Source organism: Phodopus roborovskii, unplaced genomic scaffold, assembly GCF_943737965.1.
Source record: "Phodopus roborovskii unplaced genomic scaffold, PHOROB, whole genome shotgun sequence".
Classification (NCBI taxonomy): Eukaryota; Metazoa; Chordata; class Mammalia; order Rodentia; family Cricetidae; genus Phodopus; species Phodopus roborovskii.
This window is the reverse complement of record NW_026126418.1, coordinates 28,159,862-28,173,664: the sequence shown is the minus strand read 5'-3', so window position 1 is coordinate 28,173,664 and position 13,803 is coordinate 28,159,862. Positions and strand designations below refer to the sequence as shown.

The 13,803-nt window shown below is 40.8% G+C and overlaps 1 protein-coding gene across 2 annotated transcripts; it reads right to left on the bottom strand.

Moving 5' to 3' along the window:
- Positions 1–4,337: 4,337 nt before the first annotated feature.
- Positions 4,338–12,853, bottom strand: Fkbp7 (FKBP prolyl isomerase 7). Of its 2 annotated transcripts, none has more exons than XM_051184412.1 (4): positions 12,604–12,853; positions 11,521–11,672; positions 7,900–8,030; positions 4,338–4,581 (listed from the first exon to the last, which is right to left on the bottom strand). In XM_051184412.1, exons 1-4 carry the CDS (start codon positions 12,810–12,812, stop codon positions 4,420–4,422), a joined length of 654 nt encoding a protein of 217 aa, XP_051040369.1. In that variant the 5' UTR covers positions 12,813–12,853; the 3' UTR covers positions 4,338–4,419. The 2 variants fall into 2 exon arrangements, with proteins under 2 accessions (XP_051040369.1, XP_051040368.1); XM_051184411.1 differs by having other exon boundaries at positions 4,341–4,581; positions 7,900–8,033; positions 12,604–12,852.
- Between the last annotated feature and the right edge of the window lie 950 nt (positions 12,854–13,803).

Below are 13,803 nucleotides of genomic sequence, written 5' to 3'. Positions count from 1 at the left end.
GGGTGTGGGATTAAAGGTGTGAGCCACCATGTCCAGCTCCATTTGTTGGTGTTTTATGGACCACTGTTCCACAAGCCTTCCTTAAATTGTTTAGGTTTGCTTGGATGTTTTTGTTTATTTGTTTGTTTTTTGTTTTTAAAGCAGAAGGCCTTTTAGGTAGTGTTTATCACCTGTTGAAGTGGAGACGATGATACCATTGTCTTCCTCAAAGATTTTATGAGGATTGATAACACGGCTTTTATAAAACAAAACTTAATTACAAAATTCAAAGAGAAGCACTCTCTCACAAATTTATCCATTTCTTCATAATCATTTGGGAATCAGTGTGTCATTTTTAAGTAACTTTCTATATTTAATCATTTTAATTCAACAGTTGAAGATGACACATGGGCACAAGTGGTTACTTTGGGGCCCTTTAGGGTCCTGGGTTTGGTAAGAGGAGAAAAAAATGTTAATAATTTAATATATTCCTAAATGTTTAATTGTGGTATCAGATTAAAACCACTGAGCTTAGCATGGGGCTCTGTGCACAATTAACAGTGTAACTGGCAGTGGTAATGGACTCCCACTCTGCCTACTAATTTTGCTTTGTGATGGGTGCTGCCACCTTTGAGGAAAACAGGACAGGCCTATGTCTTTGGACATGTTTAATGAGTTCAGTATATTTTGTTCTCAAATTTCTTTTTGGGGGTTAGCTAGGGCCTTGCTCTGTCATCAAAGCTGGTCTTAAAAAGCTACCTCAACCTCAGGAATAGGTGTATTATATAAGTGTATGTGGGCCTGGATCTTTTTCATCTATTTTCCAAGATAACTGAAATTTTCAGATACTGACAGCTAAGTAATTATCATTTATTAAAATTGTAAAAGTATTTTAAAATTATAGATTAAGTGAATAAAAGTGTTCACTGTTAGATTCACCCAAAGGCATAAAACAATCGTGGATACAGAACATGGCACACTGCCCATATGTAGAGTGGGTAATGATTTATATTTAAATTGTTATTTGAAAGATATGTTTTTGGGTACATGAATTCATTTAACATATGTACTTTTCCTTTCTTCTCTCTCTCTCTTTTTTTTTTTTTTTTTTTTTGAGACAGATTCTCTGTTTAACAGCCCTGGCTGTCCTGGAACTCACTTTGTACGTCAGACTGGACTTGAACTCACAGAGATCCACTTGCCTCTGCCTCCCAAGCGCTAGGATCAAAGGTGTGTGCCACCACTGCCTGGCCTCCTTTCTTTTCTTTTAAATAGAGTCCCATGAAGTCCAGGATGTTCTTGAACTCCCTATGCAGCCCAGGGTGATATTGAATGCCTCATTTTCCTGTCTCTACCTCTGAGTGCTGGTATTACAGGTGCCTGTCACTACTTCCAGATTGTATGGTGCTGAGATTGAACTTGGGTCTCCAAGCATGCTAGGCAAGCACCATTAACTGAGCCACCACATCTCCAGCTAATATATCCTTAACTTTTAAAAACAAGTTTGGAAGTACTTTTTATAGGCTAAGTAAAGTAGTTTATGCATACAATCCCAGTATTCAGGGAGCGGAGGCAGGAGGATTGAGAAGTTTGACACCAGGCTAGGCTGTATGAGTTCTAGGCAAGCTTGGACTATCCCAGCAGGGTATGGGGGTCCTTGGGACAAGTGTTTTCGAAGAGTAGGTGGGTAAGGATTCAGTGGTGACAAACAAACAAACACAGAGGCAGTTTGAATCTGAGTGTATTTTGTAGCCTTTAAGCAAGGCTTTTTGTCAGGATAAATAGCTTCACAGCTATTTGTGTTTATTGAAGCAAATCCAGATAGAATAACATCATTGTTAGGCACAATAACATACAACTTAAAAGGCTAACAAAAAATAAGAAAATCATTCAAGGCTAACCACAACTAACCTCCTATTTTCTAAGGTTGGGTTAATAAATTTTTATGGTCAGTTATTGTTTAACATTTGTTGCTGAGCTCTTGAGACTCTTTGAAATATTGAGCTAGTCTGACATTTTCCTATCAAAAGGCTTTCTTTACCAAATGTTTAAATCTACTCTCAATTACACATGTACAGCCATATGAAATTTTATTGTTGGGAAAGTTTTGATCAATACTTTTTGTACTTATGTGAATGACATGAATGATTTGAAAAGTGCTGGTTTTCCTGGAGTCTAGGTCACGGTTAGTGACCACGTCTCAGGGGATGGTTTCTCATTTGTATCTTTTGTTTAAAATGTCAACATAGGCTCTCAGAAACATTTCGTTAATACGAGAAAAGAAGACCACAGATTGCCATGAGAACTACGGCTCAATACTTTTCTCTGGCTGAGAGTTCCACAACCGGTTCCAGGAGACCTCCTTCTTTTGAAGTTATTGCCTCAGTCCATGGGACTTGTCACACAGAAGCTACTGGATTTGGTGTGGCACCTGGGCTATTATAGTAAGGCCCAGTCTCATAAAAAGCAAAAGCAAAAGCAAAAACAAACAAAAAAGCCCATGCAGATACCTTGTATGATCAATGGTGGGCTAGAAAGGGTGCTCACATATTTACTTAGTTTACTCTTCATGCACACTGAGGGAAGTAAACTGGTAGAAGTAGTCTTGGTGATTGGGAAAGTGTTAGAAAGTTAAGAAAAGGTAGTGGAGGTGTCAAATTTTGTCTGCACTTTATTTTAGATAAAGTTTCTGCTCTAATCTCACAATCAGAGTGCTGAGGCAGGAGGAGTACAGTCTGCGCCCAGCTTGGACTACATAGCAAGACCTTATGTCAAATGAGAAAGAAAAAAGACAGAAATGTTGACAACATATCTGAGAGTTAAGAATAAAGGAAGTTTGCAAAGAACACATTTCAGGCAACAGAAAAGTTTTATTCTGAGTTCACTTATTTCAGCCAGAGCTAGCCTGCTTGACCAATGTAGGAAGCATCTAGATCTTCACATGCTCTAAGTTCCCTTCCTTTGGCAACACAAAATCCAGCATCTCTTCTTTACTCTCAACAAGTTGGACCACATGACTGTTCTGACCATGATTGGGAACTGGCATAACAAGGTGTCTTAGGATTTCTATTGCTATGAAGAGACACCATGACCACTGGAAAACATTTAATTGGGGTGGCTTGTTTACAGTTGCAAAAGTTCAGTCCATTATCATCATGGCAGGAGCATGGTGGAGTGCTGGCAGACATGGCACTGGCTACATCTTGATCAAAAGGCAACAGGAAGTGGACTGTGACACTGGGCCAAGCTTAAGCAAAGGAGACCTCAAAGCCTGCCCCCACAGTGACACACTTCCTCCAACAAGGCCACACTTCCCAACAGTGCCACTCCCTATGGGCTTGGGACCAATTACATTCAAACTACCACACAAGGTATCTCATTTGCAACAAAAATGAAAAGTTCACCTTTTTTTTTTTAAAGCATTCCAGCTTGTAACCATCATTTGCCATTAATAAGAATATTGGAGTGAAGTGATGTCTAGAGAAGGGCAACCAGAAACTAAGAAATCCCATGGAACTGAGAAATGGTTGACAGCAGGGGGTGGGGGTTGTGAGGGTTGGGGAAACTGGAGAGATGATTCAGCGGTCAGGAGAGTGTACCATTGCAAAGGACCATCCATGGTTTGATTTCCAGCACCCACTGTGGGTAGTTCACAATGGCCTGTAGCTCTGGGGAATTACAGCCTCAGGTCTCCATAGACACTTCTAATCATGGATCTGTACACACACACACACACACACACACACACACACACACACACACTAAAGAAATACTTTTTAAAAAGCTGTATATGGTAGACAAGGAGAAGGCAGGTGGAAGAGTAATAATACATTTATAATAGTTCTTAAAGAAGTATATAGTCTGTTATAAGTGATGAGCTTTAGTTTGGCCAAAATTGCACTAAAAAAAGTATGAACTATGTTGAAATTTTTCATGAGTCAGAGCTGTACACAACTGACATCTTTCCACATGAACTTCAAAGGAAGACTTTGTACCAAAGCTTTTTATAACCTACTATCTAGAATATAACATCACAAAAGTCATAAATTAAAAAACATACTTCCTGGTTTCTGAGTATTCTTAGATATGGGGCATTTTAAGAACTAAAATACTTGATCTTTATATACCTCTACTTGCTGTAATTATTAGAGTTGGGAAACACAGTGTATTTTAAAGTGTGTCCATCTATGTCCTGAAGGAGGATGCCACCCGCTGGGATACAGGCCCATTCCATTCCCTGGTGCTGCAATTTATGTTCACAGCAGAAAATCATAGGAAACACAATTACACCTACATATTATCACACTAAAATTATGTTTATTAAAGGAAACAAATACGTTCTCATAAGGGAAAACAGGTAACCACAACCTGGAGAAAAGTAATTTTTTTAAAAAAATCAAAATACAGTAAATTACTAACTAATAAAGAAGTGAAATAAATTTATAGCTCATCATGTTGGTGTACATTGTATTCCTTGGGAGAAATGAAGCCATCTCTATTGTGGTCATTTTTCTTAAAGATATCTTCCAAAACTGCATTCTGATATGACTTGTCACGGGGCTTTGCATCTTTTTCAAAGTCCTTCTGTAAGTAAAGCTCTATCTGGAGGGCCAGAATAAAATGTCATTAATAATAATAATAATAATAATAATAGCATCACAAATGTCTGGTAACTCTGAGAAATGATTATAGTAATGAATAAGTATATGAAGTGATATAAACATTTTTAAATAATGCAATTGCTTATGGGAGGGCCACCTGAAGACCATGGTGGACATGTGGAAGTCAGAGGACAACTTCTGCAAATGGGTTCTCTCTTTCTACCTTGTGGGATCCCTGGACTCAACTTAGGTCATCAGGCTTGGAGCAAGAGAGTTATACACACCTAGAAATCTTGCCAGCCCATTAACATTTTAAAAAGGCATTTCAAAGTTTTAGAGTACCTTTGAAACAGAGTCTCTCTTTGGCCTGGCTAGCCTGGAACTTACTGTGTAGACCAGGCTGACCTCAATCTCACCAAGATCTGCTTGCCTCTGCCTCCCAAATGTTGGTATTAAAGACATATGCTACCATGCCCAGCCAAGAAATATTTTTGTTTTTAATTTTTAAAGCGATTTCTGAAGAGAAATGGGTATTCAAATTAGCTGTCCCTGGGGTTATAGACTGGTAGCACTAAACACATTGAATTTCCCTGAAACTAAATACTTTTTAATAATCCACTGTTCATATTAGGTAAGGCAAACACAATCTTGTGGATTCCAATCATTTAATAAAAATCGCATTAGCATTTCTGTCTCTGGAACCAATGAATTTACTGTCAACCAAGTCAACCAAGGACTTCTTTGTCCCAATCCATTCTTCTGTTTCAACTTGGTTGACTTGGTTGGCCCTCCCATAAGCAATGCTGGTCCTCTGCATCTCTGGTTCTGAGCCATCTCTCTAGCCCCATGACTTTAATTTGTGCTAATAATGGGCTCTACACTACTTTCATTTGGTAATTTAACAGCGTATCCCACTCCCACCTTATTTAAACTGAAGAAACAATCTAGCAAATCTTTCTGATCATTTAAGCAAGGAAGTTTCAGTTAGTTTATGTTTCAAATCTGGGCTTCCACAAGTATTGATTTTGCATGGTCTTCAACAAAACTTTAACCTTTCCCAACACTAGGCATATCATCTGTAAAAGGAGGGAAGTATCTATACTATAGGATTGTTAACAGGGTCAATGTCAATAGATGGCAACTATTTGATCCAACTGGGCAAAATTCATTCTTAACTATCTGGTGACAACACAGCTGATACCCAATAAGATGCCTGGGAAACTGTAGTTAAACAGATCATATTTTGTATTTCCTGTACTTTTATTTTTCAGAAAAGAATCGGAGACACCCTAATGTCTAGGGGTATTCACAGTGCAGAAGGAACCACTGGGTTTGGCTGAAGTAACTAATGAATGCTGTGTGCACAGGCTGCTCCCAGGGTGCCACGTGAATCCCTTTACTGCTGCTGCTATTCATTCCAAAGAGGCTGAAGAGGAGTCAAGAGAAGTAACCCTGAAAACAGTTCCCCTTTAAGGGCCCTTTTAAGGCCAGGTGTTCTGTCACGAAAGCTAGCCTCACCCTGGAAGAGAGAACCTCAGAGAGGGACCACCTCCATCAGACTGGCTTGTAGCCAGTCAGTGGGGGCTTTTCTGATTAATGACAGATGTGGGAGGGCCCAGCTCTCTGTGGCTGTGCCGCCCCAGGGCAGGTGGTCCTGGGGTTTATAACACAGCAGGCTGAGAAAGCCACTGGGAACAAGGCAGCAAGCAGTGTTCCCCTGTGGTCTCTGCTTCAGTTCCTGAGTCCAGGTTCCTGTGCTGACTTTCCGCAACAGACTACGGCCCAGGATATGTCAGCCAAAGGAGGTCTTTCCTCTACAAGTTGCTTTCAGGTGTGGACTTCCTCAGAGCTGTAAAAAGCCAAGTGAGACACCTGGCAGATATGCTTCTCTCCGTGCTGGCCAACCAGGAACCTTGGGGGAGAACTTACTGTGAGGCTCCTGGAGGAAGAGCTAAAGTTGGGTGGGAAGAGGGCTGGGGGCCGTGGTGGGGAGATGAAGAAAAATGGGGATTGGAGATGGAGCTTAAGGTCCAGACAGTGCTTGCCTTGTTCTAGGTCCAATCCCCAGTCACAAAACAAACACACACACACACAAACCCAAACCACCACCACCACCACCACCAAAACCCCCCAACAACACAAACAACAACAACAAACCCAGGAAAAGAATGAAAGACTTAGTAGCTAGGGCTGGTGGCTTCTGCCTGTAATTCTAGCACTTGGGGGAGGCAAGAGGACTCCCACAATTTCAAGACCAGCCTGGACTCCATCCTAAGTCCCTGAAATAGAAAAAGGACTATGTGAAATAAAGGCTCACCTGCATCATTACCTACTTAGGTGGTGTTTCACAATTCTAACTGCCTCTAAACAAAGGAGCAAGGCAGCCACATTAAGCAGAGACTGTGGGCTTCCCTGAGACATTCAAGAGGGTAGTTCCCTGAAAGGTAGGGAGTGCCCCGGCTCAGAACACAGAGCCAGGCTGCCCAGGGTGCAATCCCTGTTTGTAATTGCAGCTGTTACTCAACAAGACTGTCATCTCCCCATCTACCGGAGATGACAGAAGTGACTGTCATGTAAACTGTGAAGACTAGATACATTCACCCAATTATGGGCTGATGCTGGTATCAGGGTCTAAGAAAGTGTGAAGAATGTATATCATTGTTACACATTTTTATTAGTTCATCTATAGGAGATGGACTCTTAGCTCATGTTTACCAACTTCTTAGCCCACTCAGTTCAAATTCTTGCTAGCTCTTTCACAATCTCAGGTACATCGAGGTCTAGAGATTAAAACTATTTGGGACAAGTCCACACAGTACTGTTGGGAAGACGTCTGTCCCTCTTGTGTCGATGCTGGGAGAACCATGGTAGCTTGGGATTTTTCTTATTTGAATGATTGGTTGATCTGCCAGTATTAGTAATTGAACCCAGGGCCTCAAGGATGTTCAGGCAAGAATTCTACCATTGAACAATATCCTCAGACCCTTTTGCACTTTTTGAGATAGTGTTATAGTAAGTGATCCAGGATACCCTCAAACTCTTTGTAACCCAGGCTGTTTTCCAAGGTACTATCTTATATCAGGCTTGGGAATAACTGAAGCTATGCTATAGGCCTGCATCATGAAGTTTTACCTTGGGATTTTAATGATCTTCCTATATACAGAGAAAAGGGAAAGGGCATTTTCTTCTCAGAGTTTAGAATTTCCAGCAATCAGAGCCAACACTAGGGAAAACTAAGAAGTATCTTCAACACAAATGCCTTTGAGTTATAATGAAAAAAAAAAAAAAAATCAAACCACACACACGAAGTCTGAATTACCTCGGCTTTAGACAGCTGCCTGTCATTGTCTGTGTCTATTTCCTTAAATGTTTCAATGCTCCGTGGTCCTTTGGTCACAGCGTACAGTTCAATCTCAAACATCAGTGTTGCATTAGGTGGAATCTTGCCTTCTGCTAAGGGTTTAAATTTTAACAGTTTGACTTATGTGAAAGTAGCTTTCAGATATTCACTCAGTGGTCACATTAATATCAGGGTAATAGTGCTAAGAAGAACTGCTTTCAAGCCATTGAACTTTTTAGTATCAAAAAAATTCAGGGTTTATCCATTTATTCCCCCCCCCCCTTTTTTACAAAAACATTTTGGGAACTCTTTTTTTTCCCCCCGTGTATTTTAAACCAAGTCACCTCAAAGGCCCTTCTGGACCAGTTTCCTGGTGAAGTTAAAAATAAAGATTTTATTACTATATCTTCATCATCATATAGCAGAGATGTGGTAGTAGAGAGAAGGAACTTTTGAGCAAAGAAATTCCAAAGTTGGGCTGGTGAAAGGACTCAGAGGCACTTTCTGCGGAGCCTGATGCCCCGAGTTCAGGACCTGGGACCTACATGGTACAAGAATAGGACTGACCCCACAAATTGTCCTCTGACCACCACATACCTGCTGAGGCACATGCTTGGTCCTACAGAAATAAATAGAGAGCCAGGTGGTGGTGGCACACACCTTTAAACCCAGCACTCAAGAGGCAGAGGCAGGCGGATGGATCTCTGTGAGTTTGAGGCCAGCCTGGTCTACAAAGCAAGTTCCAGGACAGCCAAGGCTACACAGAGAGTCCCTGTCTCAAAAAAACAACCAATCAAATCAAGCAAAATGACGACAAGGAGGAGGAGAGATTCCAAAGCAATTATCTGAGAAAATGATTATATAAAGTAATTCAGGAGCATAAATGAAACATAAATATCCATATGTTTTTTAAAATTCTTTACAGACATTGAAAAGATAAATGCAGCAACAAAAAAAATCTAGAAGAAATTTTACAGACATTTCTAATTATCATAAATATTTTTAACAGAAATTGAATAGTTTTAATAAAGTTCATCTGTTAGCTGATGCAGCTGGTGAACTTAGTAAGATGAGGTGATTTCAGATGAGTATTTCATAGGGTTGCAAAAGGCAGTGAATAACTGAACATTTTTTCAAGACCTCAGAGGCCATGTGATGTAGGACATGCACACAAGTATTTGCTGAATGAATGATACTCTTTGAAAGTAGCTAAGTTTGTTCATCAAAAGAAACAGCAATTTCTTTAGTAGTAAAATAGACAATTCCTGCTAAAAATACTTACATAACCCAAAGAAGAAAAGGCAGAAGTTATAGCCCAAAGCAGTGCATTATAATTTGCAAAGCCAGAACACAGAAAAATCTACCCACCAGCATGTGCCTGTCATCAAAGTCCTGACCCAAAGTCCTACAAAATAGCTGGCTTCAAAGGAAAGAAAAATACCTTCTAACAACAATTAAGATAGACTCAAAACACAAATCCCTTTTGCTATTCTGCTGCTGCTGGTGCTGGAAACAGGGCCTGGCAGGCAAGTGAGCTGATTTGATCTACACAACTGAGCTCCTTGAAGCCCAAAAGTTCCAAGAAAAAGTACCACAGATGCATGGGAAGTTCCCAAACAATTCTATGACAAATACAGAAAATGTTGCTAGTTAAGTTTTTCCTAAAAAATATTAAAGCCAAAAAAATAGAGATGGATGTGCATTCAATAGAACTATTACATTTATAGAGGTAGAATGAAGAGGTAGGAGTTAATGTAAAGTATATATACATACCACATAGACCGTTAATTAAAGCATTAGAAAGCCACATGCACTTCAAGACATGCAGGGGTGGGTGTTCTGTGACAGGAGCCAAGGACATTTTGCCAGAAGGAAAACTTCTTTAAGCATCACCTAAAATGAAGTTATAACTAACGTTATATTTTATTAGACATTTACTTTACGCTCATGGAGAACAAGACCTGTAAGGTTCAAGCCAGCTAACATGCTATCATTTCTGCCCTTACCCCTAATTGAGGAGGTATTGACAGCTGACGGCTTGTGGGTAGAGAGAGAGTCAGTTCTATCAATTCTAAGGCTAAGGTAGGTTGAACATACTCCAGTGGATGGCCCCCACACACAAGTATACGGACAACACAAATTTTACTTGGTAGGAAGGAGGTGTGTGTGTGTGTGTGTGTGTGTGTGTGTGTGTGTGAGAGAGAGAGAGAGAGAGAGAGAAAGTTAGGAGTGGGTAGAGGTGGAGTGGATCTGAGATGAATTAGGGGAAAAGTGGAAGGGGTTGAATATGATCAAAATACATTGTGTGCATATATGAAATTCTCAAAGAAAAGAATTAATAAAAATATATTTTAAAAAATGTCAGGTGATGGTGGTGCACATCTTTAATTCTAGCACTTGGGAGGCAGGGGCAGGCAGATGTCTGTGAGTTTGAAGTTAGCCTGGTCTATAGACTGTGTTTCAGGATTTCCAGGGCTACATAAAGAAACCCTGTCTCCTCAAACCACACACACACACACACACACACACACACACACACACACACAGACACACACACACAGACACACACACACACGTGCACACACCTTACATAATCAAGGAGATTTTTCCAAATTTCTAAAATTTAAGCAAAATCTAAGCTACTGTAATACAGGTAAGGTCTACAGATAAAATGTTCTTTTTTTTTTTTTTTTTTTTTTTTTTTTTTTTAGGTCTAATTTTTCTTATAAGTAAAATAAAGGTGCTAATGAGATTGTCTAGATGTCAAAGTCAGTAGGAATGTTGATTCCCTTGCTGAAGGAGTGCCATTTGTTGATAGATTGGGCAGCTGGGTAGTCATCCTTAGCTAAGTATAAACTAGTTTAGGTAAAAGATAGAAGTAGCCATTCCTTGTAGGATAATGGACCCAGGACTGGTACCCATTGAAGATGGATGTAGGTGTTCTGGGGTAAGTAGAATGTTGATGAGATAATTCAGAAACTGAGGGAAGAAACTGAAAGGCAAATTTGACCTACATCATTTTGCCTAGAAGTAACCAACTCATGACACTTTGAAGATAGTATTATGTTTAAATTATCTTCAGTTTTCTTGCTCTCAGGTTCCCATACAAAAATTATGCATGAATGCAAACACACACACACACACACACACACACACACACACACCAGTTCATACAAATTATGACACCACAGGAGACTGTCTTTTTTCTTTTTCTTCTGTAGTGCAGTGCTGGGATCAAAGTCAGGTTATGGTAGAGGCAAGCCCTCTACCACCAAGTGTTACACACCCAGTCCTAAACTAGTCTGATGGGAACACATGATTGGCAGGAAGCAGAGAACATGAACTGGAAGCATCAATTTTAGAACGTCAGATCTGACTGGCTCGAAGCACTGGCTTGCCTCAATTTCACTTGGGGCATAGGCAAGGTAGATTCCCTCTTAATGACTCAGGCTAAGGCCTCAAAAAATGGTGTAGGTCTACTGGATTCGGAGATAATGCCTAAATCACCTTAGGAAACCGATTGCTTATTATGTACTAGATATTTCAAGTTGGTGGAGTCGGCTGGGGCTTTAAACATGGGGAGCAGGCAAAGGTTCTTACCATAGCCTTCTTTTCCATATGCAAATGAAGGGGGTATAATCACCTTTCTCTTCTCTCCAGGGCACATGTCCATCATAGCAATGTCCAGCCCTTTTATGACATGCCCAACGCCAAGAACAAACCATTTGGGGTGGCCTTCATCTTGTGTCCGGCTGCAAGAAACCATACTTAGTACTTAAATAAACTGATGTCATGAAGGAAACTTTGGTTTTTATTTAAAATTAGAATATTTTCCCTACATTAGCATTCTTCCAGAATTCCTTCCTTTGTGAAGTGTTTACCTAAAATTTCCCCATAAATTGGCAGAAAGTATCATTAGAAGTCATTCCATTTTCTGTTCTATTGCAATCCTTACAAAATTACCCAAGAGTTAACTTTAAAATGAGTCTCCTGCCTCAGACTAGCTGCATGGCTTGAACAAAACTCATTTAACTTCAGTTCCCCAAAGGGGCATGCTGAGTCCCAAATTTCATTTTAAGAACTCAAAGTAGCATCCCATCAAATTTCTGTTCTAAATAGGAAGAACACATTTTCTTCTAAATCGGAAAGAATTGCTTTCTCCAGGCCTATCTTCGGAGGGTGACGGGACAGCTAAAGAAAAGGTACTGAGTCAGACCAGAGTAGGGATGGGAGAGGCAGATGGATGCAATGAAGACCAGAAAAATGTGGTAGCTCCCTAATACGCTCTGTTTGGGAAGAGCCACCAGGTCTGGGTAAACAAAGTGTGAATACCCTGTTCAAGCAGCCTCTAGATTTAGTTGTAGAGGTCCCAAGAACAGTGGCAGTGATTAGCAGTATGCATGAGGCAGTGGGTCAGCTGTCAATTTACTGAGCTAAGGTTTTCAACAATTAAAAACATTCAGTTTCTTAGGAGCTGTCTTCTAGTCTAAATAGGCATAATGACTTAACTTACTGTTTTTTTTTTTTAAAGCAACAACCGAAAATGAAAAAAAAAAAAAAAACAAAACAAAAAAACAAAAAACCTTAAAACAGAACAATCAATTGGCTTCTGGCTGGGGAGTGGTCTGGGAAGGCAAGATCTGGTGTAGCCATTGAACTTGAACTGCACGGAACATCTCCTACCTGCAGTAGAATTTGGAGCCATCTTTAGCCAAGTAGCCGTCGTAATGGGCATTTAGCAAGTCTCCTTTCCTGCTTGTTTTGGAGCAGTTTTCTGGACGATGCAAAACTTCTATTTTCACTTCCTCTGGGCTTTCTTCTTTCGTTTGTTCTTGAGCGTTAGAGCAGCTCCACAGGCTGAGGAAAACCGCTAGTCTGAATAGGAAATGCATGGTTCCCAGGTCCCCCGGGCCTACTGTAACCCTAGTTAGTGTAAGCCAACAGTAAGTCTGCTGTTCGCAGTGTCTCTCCGGTAGGACCGAAATCGGACGCGTGGCAGGCATTGTCCTACGTCACAAAAGTCCAAGGCGGGGCTATGCGAGCCCCCGCCCCGTCTCGCCGAGGACCGCGGGCTGACAGCAGTATCTTGGATGCGGGGTACCCCTGCTGGTTGTACCCGGGCTAGAATAGAATTGCACTTCTCCTCGTTAAGCCCTCATTTACCACAGGTGTCTTCCACCTTCAGTAGTCAGGGCCACGTTTCCTGAAATAAAGCTGGCAGTATGGTGGTCGTTTCTAGGAATTTAGAAGATATTGCAAAATTCTATTGCCTCCCCACCACTGCCTCAGCTGACTGATTGCTTGACTTAATGGCTTGATTTGAAAATTTTAAATGATAAATTAAACCATTTGGTCATAGAGGGAAAAAAAAAAAACCGATTAGATGGTTGTAGGTCCTAGAACTGAATATATTTTTTTTTTAAGTATTAAAAAGTTGGGCAAGAAATTGATACAAAATGCGAGCAATCCACGGTGGGGTGTCCTGGTCGAAATATGGCTGTTGTTTCTAGGTGCAGAAGGCCCCCATGGGTTTGGCAGGCACAGTGGTGGCCAGCATTCTTGGAAGAAAGTGACAAATAGGTTCGCTGCTGTTCTCTGGATACTTTAGGGGAAGCCCTCAAAGGGCTTTGGGGGTCGGGTCTCGGTCCTGCATAAATGGACTCCAGGGCCATCTTATGCGTCTGTCACATGCAACCTGGCCGCCTCAGAACACACAGTGGAGTGTGTCCTGAATGTGACATCGGGTTCCCACAGCCAATGCCTGGCATTGCAGAGGGAGGCTAGTTTGGCCTCTGAATTTAGTCACACCAGACAGGAAATTGACTATTGAACATTTTGTTCCAATCTCATATGGGCAGCAGAGATTGGCTGAGTCTGTTGATA

Bases quoted from the DNA above. Each gene is read 5' to 3' on its own strand.
- Fkbp7 (XM_051184411.1), bottom strand. From the start codon at position 12,812: ATGCATTTCCTATTCAGACTAGCGGTTTTCCTCAGCCTGTGGAGCTGC. The intron at 11,673-12,603 runs GTAGGAGATGTT...GGTTTCTTGCAG, and splicing joins GGCTCCAAATTCTACTGCAG to CCGGACACAAGATGAAGGCC. The intron at 8,034-11,520 runs GTAAGAACCTTT...TTAAACCCTTAG, and splicing joins ATATGGAAAAGAAGGCTATG to CAGAAGGCAAGATTCCACCT.